Raw genomic sequence first — 27,521 nt, forward strand, 5'->3', positions numbered from 1 at the left:
TGAGTGTGTGTTTATAGTATGCTTATTGTTAATTAAAAACGGGATATATTACTGCCGTCAATTATATCATTTTTTTAAATGTTTTAACAATTTATATTATGTTGTGCTTATTGTATTCTACAGTACTGTACTAAGGTTTGATAATGCTTATACGGTATACCGACCTCTATATTTATGATTATCCCAACTCATAAGAAAGTTAAACCTCTGCTTTGAATAAGTTTTGACTTCCAAAGACCACTAAGGGAATTTGAAATTGCCATAAATAAAAATAATCTGAATTTGTATTGTAATTCAACTGGATTTTGACTTCATCACTCGCAGCACGATGTCTAGAAGACTTTGTCTAAGCTCTGTCTACACTATCAAACTTTGTGAAAAAAAAAATATGTGATGTGCCCATGGACATACTGTATCACTACCATATTTGTGCACATCACATTTTCTTGTCAAACTAGTTTGATAGTGCAGACAGAGCTTCAGAATTGTTATACTACTAGGCCTACTAGGTTTCAGAAGTTCAAAGAAATAACACAGAGACAACTTTAAATTTCAGTTATTTAATAAATTAAGTATAATTATTTACATGATTTTTGTACTACTGTATTTTGGTCTGTAAAAACATTTTAAAAACTGTAACCAACAAAATGGAAACTATAAGTATGAAACAAGCACCATATAATATATATATATATATATATTCTAAAACAAACGGACACAAATTGTCATTTCTATTGACACATTTTGATATAAAATTAAATAAATTTAATTATAAATACTGGTTTTAAGTACTTAATCTATGTCCTTTAGTCCTAAGGGTTGATAACAAGCTGATATTACTGATTGTACACCAGACACATAAAATAATTTGATTGAGTTTAAGTAACGTTCATCCTTTTATTTAATATATTCTGACCTTTGACACTATAATTCGTCAACACGTCATGTCCGTGTGAAGTCACTATGTATACTATTAAGAAAGAGGATCTCTAACCACTTTTATTTATTTTAGTTGAAATAAAGGCATTGGAAGCAGCCACTACACCATAGATGGTGCCCGTAGTTTTGAACCATATTTAATGAGGGTGATCCATCCAGCAATTGCTGATCATTAGGGACCCTCAGGGGTTCACAAGACAAACAAATACACAATATGCTCTACATAAACAAAGTCTTATTACAAGTCTTTGGGAGTGGAGTTGTAATTTTGTCCTGACATGTGACGGGACTTGAACCCAGGACCCTTGGAGTGGTAGCCAAGCATCATAACCACCAAGTCACAACTTCACTCCAAAGTAATCTATTTTAGGCTACACAAAAACATGGTTCAAAAAGCCATTAGTTTTATTAACAGAATACACGGTTCAAATAACAATTTGTTTTCTGAACAAGAACGTTCATGGTCACCTAAACGGAATGTCACTCACTGACTAGCTTTCTACTTGATAAAGTAAATATTATTATATACCTTCTTTTATATACATCATAAAATATAACTTTACTACAAATATATATTCTATTACATTTTTCTGATTAAGTTGTTAATAATAATAAAATGTGGAAAATACATCCTTTCTGGGTAATACAAATACAGCAACTTGATATTTATGTTTTGTTATAAAATATTGCTGTTGTTTATTAGCCAGCTGCTTCCTTGCAACTTCAGGTCAAGTTGCAGCTGCTGCCTTACAACTTTAGGTCAAGTAGAAGCTGCTGCTGTTCTATGTGGCTGCTAAAAGCTCTAACAATTCTAATGTATATTTAACTCAGCTGCAACTATTGCAACTCACATAGACGTTTCAGGTGATTTATAAAGTATTTACAGCTGCAATAAAAACTGCAGATATTTATTACATAATCATTCAGAATCTGCAACTATACTCTGGTAGAAGCTGCTGATGTTCAATTACGTTGAGATTCAGAAGCTGCAACCATTCCAGCAAAAATTGAATTTGAATTTGCCAACAGGTTTGAGGGTTTGTCATATTCAGCAACCTGTAAACAAATCGCAAACTGGTAAAAAAAAACTCTCAAAGATATTGTAAAACTATGTACTGATGTTTTCAAGAAATGACAGAAGGGCCTATCATTGACTGGATAAGTTAATTATACTATTAATTAATTGTACAGAACCATTAAATTTGGGTCACCTATTCAGGGGACACTCCTATGAATTGAATCAGTCAATATATGTTTTAACACTACTATGGCCAATCCCTATTGAGGGAAAATGAATAATATGTTAAGAAATGAATATGTTAAGAACTGAATAATATGTTAAGAATTAAATATGTTAAGAATTAAACATATTAAGAAATGAATATGTTTGTAATTGAATATGTTAAGAAAGGAATATGTTTGTAATTGAATAAGTTAAGAAAGGAATATGTTAAGAAATGAATATGTTAAGAATTGAATATGTTAAGAAATGAATATCTTAAATTAAAAAGTGATTGTGTTACGAATTGTCATTATGAAATGAATATATTTTAGCAATTAAAGGAAAAAAACTTTGTTGGGTCCTGAAGGTTTTCCTTTAATAGGGGTGTACTGTAATATTATACTATTATCATTTAGGTGTGTGAACTATACCTTTCCAGCATCCATAACCAGTATACGGTCACAGTCCATTATTGTATTGAGTCTATGTGCTATTGTTAACATTGTACATTCTTTGAACTCTTCCCTTATTGTCTTCTGTACTAAGCTATCCGTCTCTGTATCAATCGCAGCAGTTGCTTCATCTAACATCAACACCTGTAGATAAAAACCAGTATTCTCAATGAATGATGTAGCAATGTTAGTACTATTATTTATTTAGGAAAACAATACAAAAACTTTTAAATAGCAGTTCTTAGGAAGGTCCAAGACCAGCATAAAACTACTATCATCAACAATGATATGAACCTCCACCTGCTAATTACTAACACAAACTACTATCATCAACAATGATATGAACCTCCACCTGCTAATTACTAACACAAACTACTATCATCAACAATGATATGAACCTCCACCTGCTAATTACTAACACAAACTACTATCATCAACAATGATATGAACCTCCACCTGCTAATTACTAACACAAACTACTATCATCAACAATGATATGAACCTCCACCTGCTAATTACTAACACAAACTACTATCATCAACAATGATATGAACCTCCACCTGCTAATTACTAACACAAACTACTATCATCAACAATGATATGAACCTCCACCTGCTAATTACTAACACAAACTACTATCATCAACAATGATATGAACCTCCACCTGCTAATTACTAACACAAACTACTATCATCAACAATGATATGAACCTCCACCTGCTAATTACTAACACAAACTACTATCATCAACAATGATATGAACCTCCACCTGCTAATTACTAACACAAACTACTATCATCAACAATGATATGAACCTCCACCTGCTAATTACTAACACAAACTACTATCATCAACAATGATATGAACCTCCACCTGCTAATTACTAACACAAACTACTATCATCAACAATGATATGAACCTCCACCTGCTAATTACTAACACAAACTACTATCATCAACAATGATATGAACCTCCACCTGCTAATTACTAACACAAACTACTATCATCAACAATGATATGAACCTCCACCTGCTAATTACTAACACAAACTACTATCATCAACAATGATATGAACCTCCACCTGCTAATTACTAACACAAACTACTATCATCAACAATGATATGAACCTCCACCTGCTAATTACTAACACAAACTACTATCATCAACAATGATATGAACCTCCACCTGCTAATTACTAACACAAACTACTATCATCAACAATGATATGAACCTCCACCTGCTAATTACTAACACAAACTGTATACAATTTAAATAATAAAACACATCAATTATAACAAAACTTGCCTAATAATAACTAAATTTAATTTAATATTTGTTTATTTATGTTCTAATTGATTGGTTTGATTTGTTGTTTTTCGACACATACAGTATTCGACAGAGAATTTAGTCTAATGCTCTTTTTACCATGAATCATTAAGGTTGAGAAATACAAATTTTGGATTGTTTGTGTGTTAAACCTACCTTACTGTTTCTCAGCAAAGCCCTAGCCATACACAGTAATTGCCTTTCACCAATTGAGAAGTTATCCCCTCCTTCAACCACTGTAGCTTCTAATTTATTATCCAGTGACTGAATCTAAAATTAAAATAATGTTTAATTTATATTGTTAAAGTAATGTTTTTTCTTCTATAGCTATTAGGAGCTAGCAGAGGACTTTCAATTTGCAACAACCAGGACATATATATATAATTTGTCATAGATCGTTGTCTGCAACTAACATCTAAATTGTGTCAAGGAATTGAGTGAGGAAGGACATAACTTGGCCTCTAAGACTTTTGCCAAATCCAAAGTTCTATATTACATCCGCCTATATTTGGGAAACATACTGTTGAACCAACAGTCTTAGTATTTTTTGTAACAAGGTATTTTCTTACCTTTTCTTTCATATAAGTCCTTTCTAGTGATTTCCATAAGTCTACATCCTCAAACGAATTAGTAGGATCTAAATTATATCTACATTTATAGATTAAAAAAAAACCCATATTAATTACAATAAAGACAAAGATATAAACTTCACACATCTTTCCTATAATATTTTGAGACATTTGCTAGTGCCATTATTAGCAGCAGCAGTAAAACCTTGGTGGAGATGTGCATGGGGTAAAGTTATCTGTACATTATACCATTGCTTTACTTTTACATACAATATATTTAATTTACTGTAAACAATTATGTATTCATACCGGACAGTTCCAACAAACAACACTGGATCTTGTGGGATGATGGACAGTTGTGATCTTAAGTCAGTAAGACCAATTGCTCCAATTTTGACACCATCAATGATAATGTCACCATCAGCAGCTTCGACCAATCGGAACAAACCAACACCTAGTGATGACTTTCCTGTAATTAACGATAGAAAATAAACATTAATTTACGTTATTTACTTTCAATCAATCAATCAAAGTAAAATTCATTTCTCATATAAGTTCATAATAATAAATTAAAAATTGATTAGCAAAATTCCAAAAAAGCAAAGCTTGTGTGAGGCAGCTCATAAAACAAAACAAAAGAAAACATGGGAACCAGAAACAGGAAAAAACTGTCAATATACCTGATCCAGTACGACCAACTATTCCTATCTTCTCTTGCGGTTTAATCTCTAAATTAACGCCCTTCAACACAAGAGGGAGTCCTTCTCTATACCGCATCTTATAATTTTTAAATTGTATATGGCCTTTGTCTGGCCATTCTTTTGCTGGTTTTTTATCTTGTATTGTTGCCGGTGCTTCTGGTTTTAGCTCGCGAATGTAATCCAAGATTCTTTCAACGGATGTAAACCGTGCCTCTGTTTCAGACGCCATGATTACAAGTAACTGAAACAGCCCTGTTATCTGTAAAACAAAATTCAATTCAATTCAAAGTGACATTTATTTACTTTAAACAAGATGTAGGTAGAAAAAAAAATGCCTATAGACAAAGATTGTATTTAAACTGACAGATAAAAAAGAAAAAACATCATAAATATAACATAGGTGAAACAGTTGTCTTCTGGTAAACATATTGAAGTTTACAATAGATAAGAGGCAGTAAAACTCTCCTGTCTTCCTCTTTCCTTTACTATTTCTTTTAATTACTCCTCTTAACAACCCATTTCTTACCATTTTAATTGTTTTATTATTTTGCCTAATAATAGTAATTATGGTGTGTTCTAGTTTTTATTTTTCTGTATTAATTTTTTTATTTATTTATTTATTTTAAATTTTTTTCTTTTGAGCACGGCCTTACTGAAAAACAGTTAGGTGTCCGTGAATAAATAAAGCTTATTATGATTATTAATTATACATTACCTGTACTGTGTATGAAATTACAAGGCCAGCCGTTGCAGGGGAAATGTCACCCTTGAATACAACTATAAGAAGGTTGGTCAAAGTTGAAATGATGATGACCAGAGACTCAAGTCTTACCCCGGCCCAACGAGCAGATATGCGGAACAAAAGGTATGGCAAGGATTGGTAGTCCAGTAGTTCCTTAAATCTATGAAAACAATTATAATTATACCATGTTTTTTATACAAATTTAAAGATATTAATAGATTGTTGACATTACTTCAGATGGCAGAGCTTAAAACTACTACTACTGTTAAGAGTTAGGACTGTAAACCAACCAACCAACCAAATCCAATTAGTACTACGATGTTAAAATGAATATAATTAATACTGTATCGTATTTAAGGACTTGTCTATTACATCAAATTATATTAACTTTTTATTCACCTTTTAACCCATGTTTTCTTTATACTGTCTAGCTTTTAAGAAAACATTACTGGTTCAACTAACCTTTGGATAAATTCATCTGTTTTTTCGTAAGCATGTATCGTTGAAAGTCCCTGAACAGTGGCACTAATATGCGAGAAGTATGGTGACCTACAAATATTTTCAATTCTTTTCAAGTCGCGGATCCCTCGGCGGTATATGGTGAGAATGATGGCAAACACGATACCAAGAGGGATAACAGCAAGTAAGAAGTAAGGGAAAATGACACAGATGACAAGAAGAGCAAAGAACACAGTGAAGGTGTTTTGAAGGAAAAGCTCCATATTCAGTGGAAGCAGAGTGTCAACTAAAAAAAAACACAAAATACAGATTATCTTATTTTAAGTTTGTAACAAGGTGTTTATATTTAGATGAGATGTTATAGGATACGAGGTGCTCAGATGAAACGCATGCTCATATGATATATATGTTGTGGACAGACGAACAGGCGCTCTTTGGTGGCAGCACTCAACACAAAGCCTTAGTAGAGTATGTGTCGTCCACACCTGGACGCAATTCAGTCCAGTTTCAGGTTATCCCCATTTACATACAGTAGGTACTTATGAGAGGTACTTAAATTCTTATATGAAGAAAAATAAAAAAATACACATCATACCTTCGTTTAAATCTGAAGAAAATCTGTTTAATATTCGACCTGTTGGAGTGGTATCAAAGAAGCTCATAGGACAACGCAAGACCGTATTAAACAAATCATCATGAAGGTTTGATGAGGCTTTCAGTGTCAACTATTAACAAGAATGAAAATTCATTTCAATAATACAAATTTTCTAAATGGAAATGATTTCTCAGTTGCATGATTTTGTAAAAACTACATAATTATTGGAAATACTCTCTTCAAGTTACGTACCTTATATACAGTGGCATAATGGCTATGATCGCTCACTGGCTAAACCCAGGGGCCCTAGAGCTTACTGGGGGCACCTAAGCAAAGCCCAGAGAAAAAACATGCTTTAAAATATGTTGAAAAATGCTGAAAACATCTAAGGCCTCCATCGTTGCAGGGCCACTTAGGGTGCCCGAACCAGGGGCCTCAGGCCTCTGTGTTATGCAACTGTATATACACCTAAATAGGCTCCTGTCATTTGATTGGACAATAGTGGGGCTTAGTGAGAATAAATAAGTACCTTTGCAAATATTCCGCTCTTGCAAGCAGCAAAGAATATGATGGCAACAAGTGACAAACCATATATCATTGTGTAAAAATCTAAATCAGGATTATCAGCTATGTTATCACTGATTTCATCGGTCTCATTGTTTTTCAACTCCTGTTAAAGCATAATGAATAAGTTGTTAATAGAATAGAATTGAAAAGATGATGTATGAGGTAAAGATACTACAGCAGTCTATAAGGCTCTGTCTACACTATCAAACTAGTTTGACAAAAAAAATGTGTTATGGGCCCAAATACTGTAAAGGTAGTGATATGACCAAATATGATAGTGATATGACATCAACATGTCCATATATGGGCACATCACATAAAGGTTGACAGAGCTTTAGATGGGACGAAAGAGCCATAAAATTAATTAATAAAATACAAAAGAATGGTTTACAGTATATTTAGGAAACTACTGTACACGCCATAAAAAAATAATAATAAAAAATACTGTATGTATGTTTAGTAATAATAAAACATGTATGGGTCAATTGTCTGTAATACTTACACCACTACCTTCACCTAGCCAATAACTAAGCCAAGTATTGTTGAATGTTAATGCTGCCATCATTAATAAGTATGAACTTAGCATAAAGATAAACATAAACACTCCGCCCATTGCGTTTATGTATCCACGGAAAGTAACACCCTTGATGGCGCCCTCGGTCTGTACCTCTTTCTGTATCAACTGACCTGAGTTTGAAGACATAAAATTAAAAATATATTAACTATTTATTTTAATATTATAAAACATTTGTTCATATTTGTCATACTACAAATATAATTATTATTAAAGAAGAAAAGCCAATTTTTTTTCTCGTAATATTCTTGAAAAGTACGATAAGCAGGTACTGATAAAAACAAGTCATAGAAGAAAACAGGTTATATAACTAACACAGTAGAAACAACAACAATTAAACAAGGGCTGCAGTACAATTATGACAATGCTAATAAATTACCAATTTAAAGCATAGTACTATCTATAGAAAATAGAGATTCTGTAATTAATTCTTTATGAAAAATTGAATAAACAAAGATGGTAGTTAAACCACAAAAGGTAATAACAAAAAAGAAGCATGCAAATTACAATGTACCACCTGTACAACCACCTGGCAAAAAACATGCATAATATCTAAATTTCATGGGTGAATGCAGGTCACAGGTCACATTGTGTGTTGGGTTTCTAAATTATAAATTCACATCCATGCATAATGGTTACAATGGTGATTAGGGATAAAAAAGTAAAGTTTGGATCAAAAGTGAGTGTAGAGCTTTCATTAATAGGAAATTTGGCACAGTAGCATATTGGTTGACATGCTAGCTTTACTAATTTAATAGCAGGGTTCAAATCATTCTGTGGGTGGAAGAAAGATTCACTTGAATATCACAGGAGGTTTGCTGTTAGGAGAGAAGACTTGTGAGTAAGGATAGGGTGGGAGCACAGAATACTACTTACCTGTTTCATCAAAGCCATCTATGTTATAAGCATTGAAAAAATAATAAGACACTGATTATATTGTTAACCTATAATAGCCTGCTGGCCTATAATAATCAAATGCTAATCATAAGGTGTTACATTATCAATACATTGCTATGATGTATGAGATGAGCTAATTTTAGTATTTTTACTACTGGAAATTTTAGTTAATCAATGTCAATGTTTAAATGATTCTGAAATTCACTTTTATATTTTAACATTGTAAAATATTTGTAAAAAAAACGTGTGAAGTAATAGAAAAAAAAACAGTGGATAATTAAAAAAAAAACATTGTTGATAAGAAAGTTATGCTAATTAGATGTTAATAAATAAAAGCTAAAATATGTACTGTATGTAAACATATTAAAAAACACAAGGTTATGTAAAATGATGTTTTACATAACTATGTTAAAATAAATGTAATTGTATGGAAATAAAAGTGGGATGAACCCACGTAAGACAAAAAAATAATTGTGAAACGCTAACATACAATTATGATCAAAGAATTGTGTTTTTTATAAAATTTCTATAAACATTACCTTCATTTTCAGTTTCCATTGACTCATAGCTCTTGCCACTTTTTGATGACATACGACTGACACTACGTTTGAACGAAGCTGATCTTTCTGAACCTATGGAAATTGTCTCGCCATCTTCGTCAAATGCTTCATCCTCCGCTTCCTCTTCCTCGTTCTCCTGCTTGGCGTGAAACATAGCGATGAGGTTGGCGTATTCACCCTGGGCTGCTATCAGTTCATCATGAGTGCCAACTTCTGCTATATATCCTTCTTTTAAGGTGATAACTTGGTCACAATCTTTTAAATACTAAATGAAAAAGAAATCAGAAAATTTGTACAAAATCTGAGTTCAAATTTTACAATTAAACAAATATTTGAAAAATGTTGTTAAATTGCGCCCTCAATGTAAGAAAATAACACACTACAGTATTTTATGTATTATAACTTCTAAAACAATGACGTCATTGGTAATTTTATACGTACATAAAATCAGGGTACGTAAAACAAATGTTCTACTGTAGTTACCTGAAGTTGATGTGTAACAAACAAAACAGTTTTGTGTTTGAGGGCAGTCTTTATACAGTTCTGAAATATGTGTTGTCCAACATGAGCATCAACAGCGCTTAATGGATCGTCAAGCAGGTATATATCACGGTCTGCATACAGCGCCCTCGCAAGGCTTATTCTTTGCTTCTGACCACCACTTAAGTTTATTCCTCGTTCTCCAATCTAAAGATATCAAATAAAAACAAAGACCATTACTTCAAAATAAAGTATTGTCTTCTGAATTAATATATGCAATATTTTACCTAATCAAACAGAAAGAAAAAAAATATCACCTCTGTTTCATCGCCATGTGGTAAAATCGTGAGGTCTGGTTTTAAACTACAAGCAAAAAGAACCATGTCATATTTTTCCTCATCAAATTCTCGGCCAAAAAGAATATTCTCACGCAGAGTTGCGTTGAACATCCAGGCTTCTTGTGCAGCGTATGCAAATGTGCCGTTAACTAGGCAATCTCCTTCTATGATGTGCATTTGACCCAGAACAGACGCAATTAGAGAGGATTTGCCACTGCCAACTGCTCCACAAACACCAGTCAGTTTACCCTGAAAACAGAGAGAAGAACAGACGCAATTAGAGAGGATTTGCCACTGCCAACTGCTCCACAAACACCAGTCAGTTTACCCTGAAAACAGAGAGAAGTTCAGACGCAATTAGAGAGGATTTGCCACTGCCAACTGCTCCACAAACACCAGTCAGTTTACCCTGAAAACAGAGAGAAGAACAGACGCAATTAGAGAGGATTTGCCACTGCCAACTGCTCCACAAACACCAGTCAGTTTACCCTGAAAACAGAGAGAAGATCAGACGCAATTAGAGAGGATTTGCCACTGCCAACTGCTCCACAAACACCAGTCAGTTTACCCTGAAAACAGAGAGAAGATCAGACGCAATTAGAGAGGATTTGCCACTGCCAACTGCTCCAAAAACACCAGTCAGTTTACCCTGAAAACAGAGAGAAGAACAGACGCAATTAGAGAGGATTTGCCACTGCCAACTGCTCCACAAACACCAGTCAGTTTACCCTGAAAACAGAGAGAAGAACAGACGCAATTAGAGAGGATTTGCCACTGCCAACTGCTCCACAAACACCAGTCAGTTTACCCTGAAAACCGAGAGAAGATCAGACGCAATTAGAGAGGATTTGCCACTGCCAACTGCTCCACAAACACCAGTCAGTTTACCCTGAAAACAGAGAGAAGATCAGACGCAATTAGAGAGGATTTGCCACTGCCAACTGCTCCACAAACACCAGTCAGTTTACCCTGAAAACAGAGAGAAGAACAGACGCAATTAGAGAGGATTTGCCACTGCCAACTGCTCCACAAACACCAGTCAGTTTACCCTGAAAACAGAGAGAAGAACAGACGCAATTAGAGAGGATTTGCCACTGCCAACTGCTCCACAAACACCAGTCAGTTTACCCTGAAAACAGAGAGAAGAACAGACGCAATTAGAGAGGATTTGCCACTGCCAACTGCTCCACAAACACCAGTCAGTTTACCCTGAAAACAGAGAGAAGATCAGACGCAATTAGAGAGGATTTGCCACTGCCAACTGCTCCACAAACACCAGTCAGTTTACCCTGAAAACAGAGAGAAGAACAGACACAATTAGAGAGGATTTGCCACTGCCAACTGCTCCACAAACACCAGTCAGTTTACCCTGAAAACAGAGAGAAGATAATCTAATTGATGGTTATATGTATGAGAACATAAGTGTACATTTATTGAATACATATTTGTGTATTCTAATATATATATTTCGATATATTTTATTTAACATACATAAAAACAAATATCATGAATATTGATGCCCAAAGAGCTGAATTGCAGAAATAATATATAAATCAAATTGACAACATCAAAAGAAGTTTACATTTTCTTCTCTTTGTATAATGACAGCATGCTTAAAGATATCATCCAATACAACACTTTTGTCCTCTACCCTAAATGTATGCAACTACATACAGTAAAATAATCAAAGATGTTTAAGTTTACCATTTCAAGATGCAAGTCAATATTATGAAGAACTTCAGTAACGTCTTCCGTTATAACAGGCAATCTTTCCGGCTTCTTACTTTCTTTAAGAATCTCCTTTAATTCTGTGAACGGTACACTGCCTCTTCTATTCACCTTCCTGCCAGACTTTTTACTGACGATAGTTTGGCCATCATTATCAATTTGAAACGAAATATCCTGCGCTGCGGCCGGTTCATGGAGTTCTCCGTTCACTTTTGGTCTATAGATGCCATCAGGTTTTTCAGTTTCCGTCTTGTCAGTTTTATCCCATCCTAACGATGCATTTGACATGATTACGGCATATTTTGAATCTTTTTGTCCAATATAGTGCAGAGGCTGCATATCATCCATAATAAGGATACTCTAAAATAATACAACATAATAATGATTGTTATGGCTAAATTCATACAGTAAATAGAGATAGGAGAAAAAACTGAAGAATAGAGATTTGTACTGTAATGTACTGATATTCATACAGTAAATAGAGATTTGTACTATAATGTGGGTGCCATATAATTAGACCACCATGGTTTTAAATGAGATTAGCGGTTTGAGAGAAAACTTTGAGCAGGTGAATTATATTATATTATTACATTTGAATACAACTTGGGAAAATAAATTTGAAAATTACCTTCATTCTTTTGACAGCAATTCCTGCCTCAGCAAGCAGCCTTATAGCCCAAGTAAGAGGTCCCAGAACAATACGAAGCGTGTATAGCAGCGCCACCAACGTAAACGCCTCTGACGCAGTTATGCTGTTTCCGAATCCGATGTGAATGAGAACACAAACGACAGTTGCAATATTTGGTGTAATTGGTGCAATTGAGATTGAGATACTCTGCATGTAGCCAGCTTTCTCTAGAGTCTTTTTCTCATCTTGTCTAATTCCTTTAAAAAAAAACAAGTGTACATTGAAATACTTTGTAGATGCTTTTCATTTACTATAGTTACAAAGAATACAGGTCAGATTTTCATTCTTTATTTTCTTATCATTTAGTCAACCATTGTATTTACCTGGTACTACTAGCAGATCCAAATATTAAAAGAGAATTCCAAACTGTTCAAACTAAACTACAAATTATGATTATGTGGCTATGATGAGGGTCAAGAAGAGGGGGGTCAAGAAGAGGGGGGTCAAGAAGAGGGGGGTCGAGAAGAGGAGGGTCGAGAAGAGGAGGGTCGAGAAGAGGAGGGTCGAGAAGAGGAGGGTCGAGAAGAGGAGGGTCGAGAAGAGGAGGGTCGAGAAGAGGAGGTTCGAGAAGAGGAGGGTCGAGAAGAGGAGGGTCGAAAAGAGGAGTGTCAAGAAGAGGAGGGTCAAGAAGAGGAGGGTCAAGAAGAGGAGGGTCAAGAAGAGGAGGGTTGAGTGTCTTTTCTGATAGTTTCGTTTTTTGTCCTATAAGAATATTTGAATGTTTCAGTGTGTCTCTTTCATAAGATAATTCTTTTTAAATAAAAGCAATGACTTACCAAGTATAGATTCTGAAAATGGTTTTTCCCAAGCATACATTTTTAAAAGTTTGACATGATTTAAAAGTTCATTCATTTTCTGTACTCGTTTGTCTGTTATTAGGATTCCTTTCTGACGTATAACAGATGTTAATTTTCCAAATACAATCTGGAATTAAAATAAATACATTCTGCAACTTGTACAGTGTATAAATGTTGTATTTGTACAGTTTCAGTGTGAACACCTGTCATATGACTAATAATGAAGAAGAAAAAAAGACATTTGTACAGTTTCAGTGTGAACACCTGTCATATGACTAATAATGAAGAAGAAAAAAAGACATTTGTACAGATTCAGTGTGAACACCTGTCATATGACTATGGAGAAGAAAAAAGAATAATTTACTCTCTTTAAAGAATTATTTACTGTAAAGGATGATTCAGAAAAAATTGTTGGTTACCCCATCTTACCTGCAATGGCCAAAAGAAGAGGAATGTAACGAAGACGCCAAGAACAGCTGATGGGCCAACTATTAAACCAGATGCAATCAGGACAGCAATAACGAGAAAGATGGAAGACAACAGGAAGTTACCGACAACAACGCAATCATGAATACGTTGACAATCATTCGCACAAATGTTGACGATCTGCAGTGGAAACAAAAAATAAATTTATTCAAAATTTAAAATAATTAAATAAAGGATAAACTTGAGTATTTGATTTTTGATTGATTGATTGATTCTTTTATTTTTCACACAATATTCATAAAAATATAAATAAAAAATTAAGTACAATAAAGTGTGAAAAACAGGATAACCACAAGCAAGCAAAGCTTTTAATCTGTGGCACCCTAACTTAAAATATAAATTTACAAATATATTACAAAAAATGTTTTCATGTAGTAAATAAATGAATGATTTGAATTGAATTTTTAGTTTAAAAAAAGAAACTTAAAACAAAGAATTTGAGATATGCCCATTTAATTATGAACATGATGAAGTCACATCACTACCATATTTGGGCATATCACTATCATATTTGGGCAGTTTGATAGTGTAGACAGAGCTTAAGTACCCTCTTAAATTGCTACATACCTCTCCAACAGTTTTATCTTGAAGACCTCTCAACCTAGCAACCTTTTTAAAGACAGTCGTAACAACGCCATTCTTCATCCGTGTTGCTGTTCTCATTCCGAACGTCCAGAAGAAAACGTCGCCACAAACACGAGATATATTGAGAAGCAAGATATAAAGAACCAGCGATAAACCATACCAAAGATCATCTTCTTCATCTTCAATGTATTTCAAAAGATCTTGTACAACAAAAGCCTGCAATAAAAAGGTTAATAAAATCAGATTTTGAATAGGCCATTTTGCAGTCAAGTTATTCATTTCTGTAAAAAAAAATCAACAAAAATAATTTCACTTATAAAAAGACCGGTTAATTTTAATCAAAAACCATTGTCTGACACACAATTTAGGTATTTTAAAATTAAAATTTCATTTTTTTTCAGGAAAATAATTCTTTTTTCAATATAGATTTTGGTCAAAGTGAATAACTATTATGTGAAATTAAATTGGCATATTAAAAAAAAAATGTAAAAAATTATTTTTCAGGACAATATATTTTTAATTTAATATTCTGCTAAATAAATTGTAAAGACTTCCTGTGAAAAATAAGATCACTTAAGTCAGTATTGTATAAGTTAAGCAAACACTTATGTATTTTTAAATCAAGTTTGCATTGAAACTAAGACTACATATACTTACTACATACAACACACAGTGATACAGAATGACATGGCAAAATTTTATTGAAACTTTATAAATAATATCAAAACTGGTATTATTTTGTCCAGCTGAAAGGGTTACCCTCTTTAAAATTTAAAATTACACCGTAAACACTGACATTTTGCTTTTAAAAAATTAAACAAAATTGCAAAGTGGTTTACACTTTAGGCATATTCCCCATTAAAGTCTGAAAATGAATGTTTTATGATTTGTGTTGTACTGTAATACTCATAATAAAATGTGATTTACTAACCGAACTAGCAAAAGCAGAGAATAGCCATATAAACAATCCAAACAACATGAATATATGACGTGTTCTAATAAAACGGTAGCAGACTTTAGAAAGTGATGCCTCCTCCTTGCCTTTGGCTGTCAGTTCCTCCAACCATAACCTTCCAAATCTAAAGAAATAACAATTAGTAAATTAGTGGGGTATAAATGATATATATAAATAAAATATATATAAAATGTATGCAAATGTTTGTATAGGGAATCCCACTGGTTTAAGCTCTGTCTGCACTATCAAACTTTATGTGACAAAAAATGTGATGTGCCCATATATGGACATGACGATATCATATCACTACCATACAGTATTTGGGCACATCACTACCATATTTAGGCACATCACTACCATATTTAGGCACATCACTACCATATTTAGGCACATCACACTTTTAGACAGAGCTTTAGACCAATCATTTTTTTTTAAGTGTTCCTTTAAATCAAATTATTTTCTAAAAAATGTGTAAAAACATGCATTTTTATTGTCTTTTTTTTGTTCGAGCATAATTATTCAGAATTGTCTTTACAATAATTTATTATAATAATTTTGTATTATTATTATTATTACTAATTAAATTGATCTCTGGTTGGAAACGTATTATGTGCTTTTAAAACACAAATGAAGTAAAAGAGAGATTCATTGTATTGATAGCAGTCATAGTCTAATATTGACAGCATGGAGTATTTCACACTGACACCATAAAATAAATTAATATATTAACGCAGTTTTTAATTATAAATTCCTATAATTATTATGCTTACAAAATTCAACCACTAGACAAAGCTTAGGTAATTAACTCTGCTAAATGTCAATCCATAATGTTGGAGGAAAACAAAAATATAACCACAAATCAAATACAATTAAAACTAAAAAGATAAAATACACTTCTATATGCCACCATTTTCTTAAAGAGTAAAGAGGCGTCTTAAGGTGGTTGCTAATCTGAACTGGTGAAAGAATTTATAACATACAAATTTTTGATTTTCATACTTGAACTGTACAATACTTCTTCAATTACATTTAATTTCTCCTGTGACATAATAAATAATTGTTATAGTACTATACACTAAGTACAGTTACTAACTATTCTTGTATTGCTTTTTATTAGTGTTTCCATTTCAAATGTGCAGACAAATATCACTCAGTCCAAAGGTTAAGGATATTGAATTATGTAGATGAAAGAGCATGAGATACGTTTAAAGGTTACTTAAGCGAAGAAGAAGGCAATGGAAAAACGTTTAATTAATTATTCCAGTTGAGTATGATGCACAACTCTAAAGCTCTGTCTACACTATCAAACTAGTTTGACAAAAAAAGTGTGATGTTCTAAAATATGGTTTAATGACATCATCCAGGACCATATATGGGCACATCACCAAATATGGGCACATCACCATATATGGGCACATCACCATATGTGGGCACATCACCATATATGGGCACATCACCATATATGGGCACATCACCATATGTGGGCACATCAGTGTATAGTGTAGACAGAGCCACAAAGACATTCCCAGTAAAACAAACAAGGGGAAATATGTTTATATAACACACAATGTCCAATCAGAAGACACGCCTATCAAGAGGACACTTTGTTTGGATATGAATATACCCCCTTAAGCCTTGTCTACACTATCAAACTTTATGTGACCAAAAAATGTGATGTGCCCATATTTTGACACAATCATGACATATTTGTCATATTTGGGCATATCACTACCATATTTGGGAACATCACACTAGTTTGATAGTGTATACAGAGCTTTATAGGGGTAGCTGTAGTAACAATACTGGAACAGCCTGTATAACCATGACCCTAAAATAATTTATAGGTCCACGGCATAACTACAGTATACATGATGTTAAGGTAACCAGACATTCTACATACCGTTCTCCATTTGTTTCTGAATTATCACTATCAGATAGATCCCACAGGTCTTCATATTTTAGCATGCCTTTGTAAGCTTTTCTATAGACAGGTGTTAGCCAGGAACATGACAGCATTGAAAACAATCCCATGTGATCCAGTGGACTGTATTTGATATTGCTTCGATCCCTGAAAAAAATGATAAAATAGTTTATTATTTCATTATAGGACAATAATTTAAAATAAAAAAATTGAAATACTGCTACTACTACTACTACTACTACAGTATAGCCCAATTTCTGACATCATAAATGTTGAGGCAAAAAGCCTCAACATCTACCTGAATTATTAGATCACTTGTTATTATAGTTGGGTAATATTGTGGCTTAGTTTAAACCAGCCACCTGATTCTCTTATACTTTAATATATATGGCATTATCTGTGCAGTAGGCAAATCAGAAAATCAGAGAAGGGGACGTCTCAGCCTGAAATGGTTGAGTCAAAGGTTGGTTTTTATCCAAGCAACCTGGAGGCTAAGCTTAAACAATTTACATTACACTTCCTTGGTTGCTCAAAGTTTAAAAAGAGTGTGAATGCTTAATGCAATTTGATTTCATTTTCATGAAATCATTTTTATTATGAGATACAAATGAATGAGTCCACTCATAGTCTAAAGTTAGACCAAGCACAATAACTAAATGAACTTTAACATTTTTAAGGAAGTTAGGATTATATATTTCCTAGACCAGTGTATGACTTCAATTGGTACAAAACTTGTAGAATAATACCACTTAGGACACAGTATAGGGGCCTGAACTTACAGCCTTCAAGGATGTCTAGAAGAAACATTTCTCTACATACAATCATATTTGATTGTTTAATTGTGTCCTTTCCAATGAAACTAATACATTCTCTTTTTCAAAAATAATTTAATGAGAACAACATGAATTGATATTGTTACAGGTTCCAGATTATGTTTAACCTCATAGTCCTCATTTTCACCTTCCTTCCATCCACCCCCTCCCTTATCCCAACTACCAGATACTTATTTAGATTTACTTCTGAATGGAATCAGAGTCTACATTAGACCTTCCCCCTCTGTATTTCTACCAGATACTTACTTTTGTTTAATTCTGAATGGTATTAAAACATTCATTTTTTTTCTTTAATCCTTCAGTCAGTGTATGTTTACATAGGCCTATGTATTTTTAAGATGAACCATCTATAGTAAGCTCTGTCTACACTATCAGTATCAAACTTTATGTGACAAAAAATGTGATGTGACCATATACCACTACCTTATTTAGGTATATCACTACTATATTTGAGCACATCACACTTTGTTTGTCCAACTAGTTTAATATTGTAGACAGAGTCTTAGACATTATACCTTTTTGTCCCCTCCCTCCACCAGACATTATACCTTTTTGTCCCCTCCCTCCACCAGACATTATACCTTTTTGTCCCCTCCCTCCACCAGACATTATACCTTTTTGTCCCCTCCCTCCACCAGACATTATACCTTTTTGTCCCCTCCCTCCACCAGACATTATACCTTTTTGTCCCCTCCCTCCACCAGACATTATACCTTTTTGTCCCCTCCCTCCACCAGACATTATACCTTTTTGTCCCCTCCCTCCACCACCCTTCCTCCACCACCCTTCTACCATGTACTTACTTAGGTTTACTTCTGAATGGTATTAAAACCTTCATTGGATCTTTGTATTTCTTTATTCCTTTGGTCGGTGTATATTTATCAGAAGGCTTCATCACCACATCTTCATCAACTCTGACCTCTCCATATCCAGCATTATCAACTGGTTCCCCTATCACAGGATCTCTTGAGTAGTCACTTTGAACGTGAGCGGCCGTTCCATTTTTACTTGATTTAATTTCCACTTTTGTCGCGTCACTTTCCATCTCAGTTTAACCACATAAAAAATAACTTTAGAATAACTGGAAGAATTAAAATTTGAACAATAAGCACAAATTAGTGAAAGAATTTGATTTTAAAAAAACATTGAATTCCAGTCCAGAGAAATTATGATATTGATAATGACATTAAAAAAATCATTAATTCTATTTTAGAGCATTTACCTGCCAAATTAGTAGTAACTAGTATAAAGTAGTAAGTATAACCAAATTTATTTTTAACATTTAAAATATGTTTTGTGGAGCTATACAGGCAATCTGATGCCTAGTGAATTGAATTAACAGTATTGTTACAATTATGTATCACATATCAAGTATAACATAACTAACTGGTTTTGCAGTTCAAAAAATGAATTACAAAAAAGGTAAATTGTTGATTTATCTATTCTTACTAAATATATTTTAAATGATACTACAGTACTACATATGCATAATAAGACCTTTTAATATTAAGTCAACGTTTATGTTCGTGAAATAAAAATTAAACATACAGTAGGCTATAGGACAAATAAACTTACCTGCGTACAGCATGTATAGAGTACCACCACTACAGTATCACACTTGATAATGATGAAAACAGCACACACACTACAACTTTTATGATGAAATGGTTTACAACTTTTATGATGAAATGCTTTATGAGTGGCGACTTCTCACCTACATTTAAATGATATCTGATTGGTCATTAAAAAAGCATCAGAGGAATTTCCTTCAAAACAAGTCAAGCATGACATAGCCAATAAACCCAATTAAACTTTTAAACCTTGCTATGCAACATCTGATTTTTATACTATATACTAATAATATAGTATTTAATTCAGTGACATGCCGAGTTACATTACATACACAGTTATCAGGGGCGGATCCAGGTTGGGGGGGGGGGGGAGGGGGCCTTAAATTTGTAAATTGTAATGCAAAAAAAAGGGCATCAAATTATAAGCTCAGCCCTTCATTTCACCATTCTTAAACCCTCCCCTCCCCCTTTTTATTTTTTATCCTGGATCCGCCACTAGTCATGGTTATATATAACATAAGAGAAGCAGACATTAAAGTATAGTACTAAAGTAGTTTACATTAAAAAAAACAAAAAAGAAGAAATAATATGCATTTAAAATATTAAATAAATTTTACCATTGACATTACTTAGAAGGTAACCTAGAAATAGCTATTGCAGAATTTCAAAAAGTAAAATTAATAAATTTAATGGTTTTTTTTATCAAACATTATTTTTAATTAATAGTTTAGTAATGAACTGAAATGAGGTTAAAAGAAATGAGTAAGCGCATAATTTGAAATGTTGGCCAACAATTAATTTAATCTATAAACAAATACAAACAATTTCACCTTAAGTTATCAGATACCATTTGATATCTTTAAGATATCACCTGATATAAAACATATCCCAACGTCAGTAAGTAAGTAAGTTTATTCATAGAATGATATTGAGATTCAGGATTTAATTACATTTACACTATAAAAAGCATATGTTTGCTAATATTGATAACATCTTGATAGAAACATCCCAGTATGTATGTGAGAGTTTACATTATAAAATAATCTGTTAGATTCATAATTTATGCAAATTGTAATTGTCATTAGTCAAACAATATTGCCTTCACTTGCCAACATCTGTCTGATAAATGGTATTATAACACAGTATCATACTTGATAAAACTTAAGTAATATCTAAGCGAAAGGTTAGGTTGTATTTACTATGAAAGGTTAAACCAAACAAACGATAGAAATAGCATGTACAATGAACACTTATATATGTAGGTGAAACGTTAATTTTTTTAATATAGGAAGTCATTGTGATGCCGTAAGTAACGATTATCTGATTACCAACAGGATACAATGAACATTTTAGAATATTATGAAATGATGAATATGTTGCACTTGTTGTAGAAATCTTTAGGCCACGCATTACTAAATCTTATTTAAAAGCTAAGTATTTATTTTATAGTTTAATTTATTTATTTTCATGACAAAAAAAAAGTGCCAATGAAGATAGAGGTTAATAACAGTTACCTCTACTAAAACAGCTCAATTCAATTTAAATAATAGTAGGGTCAGAAATACAGGTCAGGTGGAAAGACAAACTAGTCAAGAATAAATATTATGTTCAGATTTTATGATTTAGCAAATAATAAAAATATAAGATCTAAACAAGCATTGGGATTTTTAAAATGAAATTGTCATATTGTACTGTTAACTATGCTTTTAATAAAGGTTTTGGAACCTGCGATACTATTGTTTAATCATGGCTTAATTGTCCATTGTTTAACGAAGAAGACCATAAGATTGATTTTTTTTTTAGATTCCGCACTTAAGTAAGAACTAAATGGTAAACATTAGCCAACGTTTCAATATTGTAATGTTTACTGTTAGTGACCCTTCACCTACATTTCACACACTTGTGATTTCTGATTGGTCATCGTTGACAATGACAAAGATAAATTGGTAAATAGCCAGAACTACTACAGCATAAAGATGAATACATCTATTGAAGTCAACTTTACAGTTCTATGAACACAAAAGCCTAGTTAACCTTTATATAATCCATTTATATAAGTTGTATTGTAAACTGGGTGAGAGGTAACAACAGCTCAATCTTTGGAAATATTTAGTCAGGGAGTAATGAAATTGATGTTACATCTGTCAACTCACTGCACCTTACAATAAATTTTCATTTCAAGCACGTAATTTAGGACGGCCATATCTTTTAAAAATAAAATAATGACTATTTTTTTATTTTTCTGCATCTCATCATTTATTTTATGAATATTTAGCCACTACCACCCCCTAATCTATAATGCTGGATTCACCCCTGCTTTTTTATTTATCCCTAAACCTAATATTTGCTTTCAAAGCAGAACAAGTCAACTATTGTGCTATTGAGTCAAGAAGACTTTTGAGGAAAATATTTTAGAAATAAAGGCAGATCATCTCTAGAATAATAAAAATTTCATTCATTCATATTTATATAGTTTTTAATTTCAGTGTCAGTAGATCTATATTTAACAAACAATGCATATTATACAACGCTTAAAAAACATACTATTGTACTATAGGCTATCATCTGTCTATTAGTATAGGCTAGGATTATAATTGTGGAATCTTTTAATACATGCCGTTCGTTAACCAGCGTCAACCACATTCAGATTGATTGGTCAAAATTGCTAAACGAAAATCTTACCGTAACCAACAAAAGAATCCTGTTAAGAATAAGAGGCCCTAACCTTACTTCAAGACAAAAAACCAGAAAAAAAACCTTCCAAGCAGAGAGGATCGAACTTACAACAAAAAGTCTAAAGCCTAACCTTACCTCAAGACGATAGTAAGTAAAAACTAGAAAAAATATTAACAAAACAAAAATACGTTCCAAGCTGAGGATTGCACTTACAACAAAAAGTCTAAAGTAAAAGCCACCGTATTATTTCCAACCAACCGGTCAAACGAATGATTAACTTTGTTTGTATAATTAATGATGAATACTGCGAAAACGTATTAATTAATAATAATAATGCCACATTATAACCGAATGGAATGGACAAATTAGAACTCGGTTGATATGGGGGATGGTTCTCAACTCGCAAATTGATGGAATTTCAATTTGAAAAACGATTTTGAAATAATCTAAAATTATGAATTACAGAATTAACCAAAATAAAGGAAAAGTTGGTACTCTTATCAGTATGGTACGTTAAAAATTAACCAGACACAATCACACTGACAAACCGCTAGGTCTAGGCCGTCGTATTGTATTGGACAATCATCGTCCGTCAACAAAAAGGTGAAGACATCAGTCTCCGACGAGCTCCTCTTCGAATAGTTGTTATCCACATCACCAGTGAGAGATGTAGATGATAATATTAAGGCCGGTTGAGACTTGCAATGCAACTATGAATCATATATATACTAGCTATATTTAATGTATCTTACCTTTCGTTACTTATTTATATTTAACAGATGATACAATACAAACAAACACGATCCTTCAGTTTGTTTGTCCTTTCTGCACTGCCAGTCCAGTCCAGTTGTACAGTGTGTCCTAAAATCACGTGTTGTAAAGAATCAGTCAGGCGTATCAAGACTGTGACGTCACGCCAGCGAGCGCTTAAAAATTAGTGGGAAAACCAAAGAGTCAGTCCGTCAGTCATGTATTTCAATACAATTCAATTCAATTATTTCTTCAAGCACTCTGGCTCGGAAAATGGTGTTTCTTGTCACGTATATAAAACATCAAAAATGTGAAAAAATTTGTAAAATACAGTACGACACCAAGATTTAAAATAAAAATATAAAGGGGAGCTGAATCCATCGTGCCGAGTTAATTTTAAAATTCCACCATTTCAATTGTCAGTTATACGGCACCAAAACAGTTTTCTTTGGTTATACATGCAGATAGAAACTCCATAGGCAATTTTATAGAGGAAATATCTTCTTGATAGTATAGGCCGCGGCGCTACCATAATTTATATATATTAAAATTAGTTTCACTTCCCAGTTTGGAGTTTGCCCTCTAGCCAATCAGTCTAAAACACTTGTCGGGTATACCATAGAGGGCAGCATATACAAATCCTAATATAAAAACAAAACATATGAAACGCCATTTGTGGCAAATATTTATTTTTATTTTCCAATACCAACATTCACTGTCACGCTGGAACCTAGAACGTCATCATGTCCACAACCTTTCGTTTTGAATAATCTTCAATCCGATAATTATTTGCATATGTTATAACACGTGTTTTAGCAAAGATTTGAATTCTTCACATTCACATATGCCTAAGTTGTGAAAAAAAGTACATAAAAAAAAAACATAAAGATGTATTGTGCCCCAAAAATATGAAACATGACGATTTTATTTTTAATAAAGTTATTCACTTCTGTAGAAACAATTCTTTCAGTTGTAAAAGACAAACGAAACGGTTAATTTTAACTAAAAACATTGTCTGGCAGACAATTTAAGTTTTTTTTTTCAGGTAAATAATTTTTGTTCCAGTTTTTGGTCAAAGTGAATAATTATCATGTGACATTAAAATGGCATATAATATTTATTTAGGGGAAAAATAAATCTTTAACAGGAAAAATAGCTATTTTATGAGTTTCATAATCTATTATTTCTAAATGATGTTTACTTTTACTCACTCTATCACTAAATACAAAATGCAAATAAGTAATTAGGCCAAATAAAGTATACGTATTGTTATCTATAACTAACACACAGAAGCCAGATGCCATTATTTTTTGCTCTGATTTTAATCTCTCAAAATAAAATGTTAGTTCTGAAATCATCGATACAAACAAACATACCAAAGTTCTATGGGTACTTGTCTATGTTGTGTTTGCATAGTCACATACTGATGTGCAAATACAAACATGGGTGATTACTTAAAACGGGATTTATCTTTTTGAATATTTAATTTAATGTAATTTAAGGTCAATCTACAATGAGACTAGATTTAGTCAGTCACTAGTAAATAGAATACAAATACAATTTTAATTTTGCAGATGACTTGTATTTTGTAAACAAGAATCGGTAACCAAATTAATAAAACCAGCTTTATGTAAAATTGTAAACATTTTAAACTCCTCAGGCATGCGATGTAAAGTGGAATAGTTCATTGTCCTTTCCTCAAAATAATGATGCTTTAGTTCTCTTCCATTTGGTGATTTGTGAAATGGATAGAAGCCATAGAGAGAAACTGTTTTGCACAACGATGCTGCAACGGTGTAAAGAAACAGACCTGATGAAGGAGATGTTATGTTCCAGAAGCTGTAAAAAAGAACAAGTCTTTTAGTGCTTTATAGCTTTGATTCTAACTGTTGATGATTGTGATTATGACTAAGGTTGGATAGATTTTGCTTGCTTACCTTACTATTTCAGCTCCGATATGTCTATAAGGGTATGCTATTTTTGATCGTATATTGTGTTTATACAGTTGTGATATAACTCCAAGATAAGTTCGTTTTCTATATCTCCCAAGCTTACTCAACCAAAGAATTGAAGTTTTATAGTCTGCAAACCTATTCAACATTTCTTTGTGACATTTATCCGATTCATTATTAAAACACGCCAAAGCGATAGTAGCTAGTTCCCCATTTACACTAGCAAAATCAGTTTTTGTTCCAACATCATTTTCAAACCCTTTAATTGGTGCCAAGTTTGATCTCATCACAAAATCATGTGAATCTATCTCCTGTCCACACGAACTACTGAGAAGTATTCCAGAATTTCCAATTACTGCACATGTATCTTTTTTACCAATAGTTGATAACGTGTTTGGCGTGGCATTCCAAGTTGAACGTTGCAGCAACTGGTAGCTAACATGTATAATTTTTCTTGTTTTTATTCTTCTTTTCTTGGGCTTCTCTATCAAAATGGTAAGGTTGTGTGGAAATAAACGTTTCAACGAGGATAGTCTGGAAAGTAGAATAATAATTTGATTGGTTGGACTGAATTAATAGAATGATCACTATAGTATTAATAATTTGTACAAATCGTTTGGTCTAAATCAGTCGATGAAATGTTTTGTAACATTTGAATATATCAGAAAAAAAGTATTAAAGTACTAATGTCTTATGGTCCATTGGTGTTTATCCTGCTTACTTACTTTTGTTCGATTGTTGAGTATACCATTGAATTAACATTGAAGAATGGTAATTGTTCTAGTGTGTCAAGCTGAACAAAAAAGGTGTTGCCGATACTATGGAATAAGAATACGATACACTTCGATTTCTGTTGTTATTGGACAAAATTATTAATCTATTATTCCGTTTTTGCAATAAGAATAGTAAGCTACCAAATTGAAAGAATACAGCATTTTTTAGAAGTTATATATGTTTGATAGGTATGTATTTATAAACATAACAATTGGTCTTTCTTTAGACTAAATTGATTAGATGAATATTTTTCTCTCGTACTTACGCGCGACTACATCCGCCAACATGAGGCTGATTTGTGTAAGACTTGGGTGTGTGATGTGCAAAATAAATATATTCAATTGTAAGTGCTGCTGAAGAAAACACTAAAAAACACAACATTTGAAGTATTTTCCAGCGTGTAGTCGACCTGAAAAGTAATTTCAATTATTGACACAAAATGTGTTCAGAAATGTGTACAAGCTGGTGGAACTGGACTAATAGTGGCGAGTACAGAATACATATTTATATATTAACGATAAATAGAATTCATTATGCTGGTGGACCCAAAGGATAGTTCACATCATACTCAACCCATTTGATCGCAGGTTTTACACGGAAATGTGTTTCTCGTATAAAATTGGTTTACTCTAATAAGAAAACAATTATAGTTTTATACTTACATTTTATCTTGAAAGTGTAATTGACTGATGTAGGTATACTGTTGTGTGTTCGTCGATATTGCAGCTCTTTCAAATAATTTGGACATTGGACTACTTTCTTGAACTCTGATTGGTTACGCTTTTTCATCGCAAAAGGTAGCCTAGATAGTTAAGTGTGAATGCAAATGCGCAGAAAACAATACATTCGATTCGAGTTAATACACTTTGAATTTCCTCTTGTGGAAAATGGCACAGGATAGCTCGGAATAAGCTAAAGTTTCTATTAGGTCACTACAATTTCTCCACTTCGAACGTTTACATAATTGACAAAATAGACGACAAAGTTTAATATGTAGCTAAACACATTTATTGTTATATTTATTCATGTAGGCCTATTTATTTATTCATGGTCAAACACAGTAAAATATGTACATGGTTTGAGATTATTCATTTGTTTAAAATTAAAAAAAATCACATTAAAATATTAAATGAGTTAAAAAGGTTAAAATTCGGTAAAATACAGATAAAAACGTACGGCAGGACTATAAAACATTGTCGTTTACAGAAACAAATAAATAGACACAATGATTTATGTAGTCAACCAAAATTAGCACCTAGAAACTTGTCACAAAATGAGTCCAAATTTGTTATTTGGACTCATTTAAACAAACCCAATGTTGTATCTATTAGAGTTTAGGGTTTTGTATCTAACATTAGAGTTGAGCGTTGGGGATGAGGATAGGT

At 32.8% G+C, this 27,521-nt stretch overlaps 2 protein-coding genes across 2 annotated transcripts; both read right to left on the reverse strand.

Annotated features, from left to right (window-relative positions):
- Window positions 1-599: 599 nt before the first annotated feature.
- On the reverse strand, window positions 600-23,477 carry LOC140048638 (ATP-binding cassette sub-family C member 5-like). Its single transcript, XM_072093399.1, has 25 exons — window positions 23,413-23,477; window positions 19,989-20,127; window positions 19,217-19,494; window positions 17,560-17,727; window positions 15,636-15,783; window positions 14,687-14,920; window positions 14,063-14,239; window positions 13,613-13,760; window positions 12,777-13,033; window positions 12,125-12,508; window positions 10,400-10,669; window positions 10,086-10,289; window positions 9,582-9,867; window positions 9,022-9,039; window positions 8,074-8,258; window positions 7,534-7,674; window positions 7,005-7,134; window positions 6,413-6,695; window positions 5,924-6,110; window positions 5,188-5,467; window positions 4,817-4,976; window positions 4,508-4,586; window positions 4,095-4,208; window positions 2,593-2,757; window positions 600-1,995 (listed from the first exon to the last, which is right to left on the reverse strand). Exons 3-25 carry the CDS (start codon window positions 19,456-19,458, stop codon window positions 1,903-1,905), a joined length of 4,353 nt encoding a protein of 1,450 aa, XP_071949500.1. The 5' UTR covers window positions 19,459-19,494; window positions 19,989-20,127; window positions 23,413-23,477; the 3' UTR covers window positions 600-1,902.
- A 1,491-nt stretch (window positions 23,478-24,968) lies between these two features.
- LOC140048933 (CMP-N-acetylneuraminate-poly-alpha-2,8-sialyltransferase-like) lies at window positions 24,969-26,884 on the reverse strand. The gene is made up of 4 exons (XM_072093732.1): window positions 26,799-26,884; window positions 26,088-26,180; window positions 25,348-25,896; window positions 24,969-25,249 (listed from the first exon to the last, which is right to left on the reverse strand). The coding sequence occupies exons 1-4, from the start codon at window positions 26,882-26,884 to the stop codon at window positions 24,973-24,975; spliced, it is 1,005 nt and encodes a 334-aa protein (XP_071949833.1). The 3' UTR covers window positions 24,969-24,972.
- Between the last annotated feature and the right edge of the window lie 637 nt (window positions 26,885-27,521).

Source organism: Antedon mediterranea, chromosome 5 (assembly GCF_964355755.1).
Source record: "Antedon mediterranea chromosome 5, ecAntMedi1.1, whole genome shotgun sequence".
Taxonomy (NCBI): domain Eukaryota; kingdom Metazoa; phylum Echinodermata; class Crinoidea; order Comatulida; family Antedonidae; genus Antedon; species Antedon mediterranea.

Coding starts and splice junctions, on each gene's coding strand:
- LOC140048638 (XM_072093399.1), bottom strand. CDS start 19,458: ATGGAAAGTGACGCGACAAAAGTGGAAATTAAATCAAGTAAAAATGGA. Junction 15,784..17,559: donor TCAGAAACAAATGGAGAACG/GTATGTAGAATG, acceptor TTATTTCTTTAG/ATTTGGAAGGTTATGGTTGG. Junction 9,868..10,085: donor TTGTTACACATCAACTTCAG/GTAACTACAGTA, acceptor TTTTTCATTTAG/TATTTAAAAGATTGTGACCA.
- LOC140048933 (XM_072093732.1), bottom strand. CDS start 26,884: ATGTCCAAATTATTTGAAAGAGCTGCAATATCGACGAACACACAACAG. Junction 25,897..26,087: donor TACTCAACAATCGAACAAAA/GTAAGTAAGCAG, acceptor TCTACTTTCCAG/ACTATCCTCGTTGAAACGTT. Junction 25,250..25,347: donor ATCGGAGCTGAAATAGTAAG/GTAAGCAAGCAA, acceptor TCTTTTTTACAG/CTTCTGGAACATAACATCTC.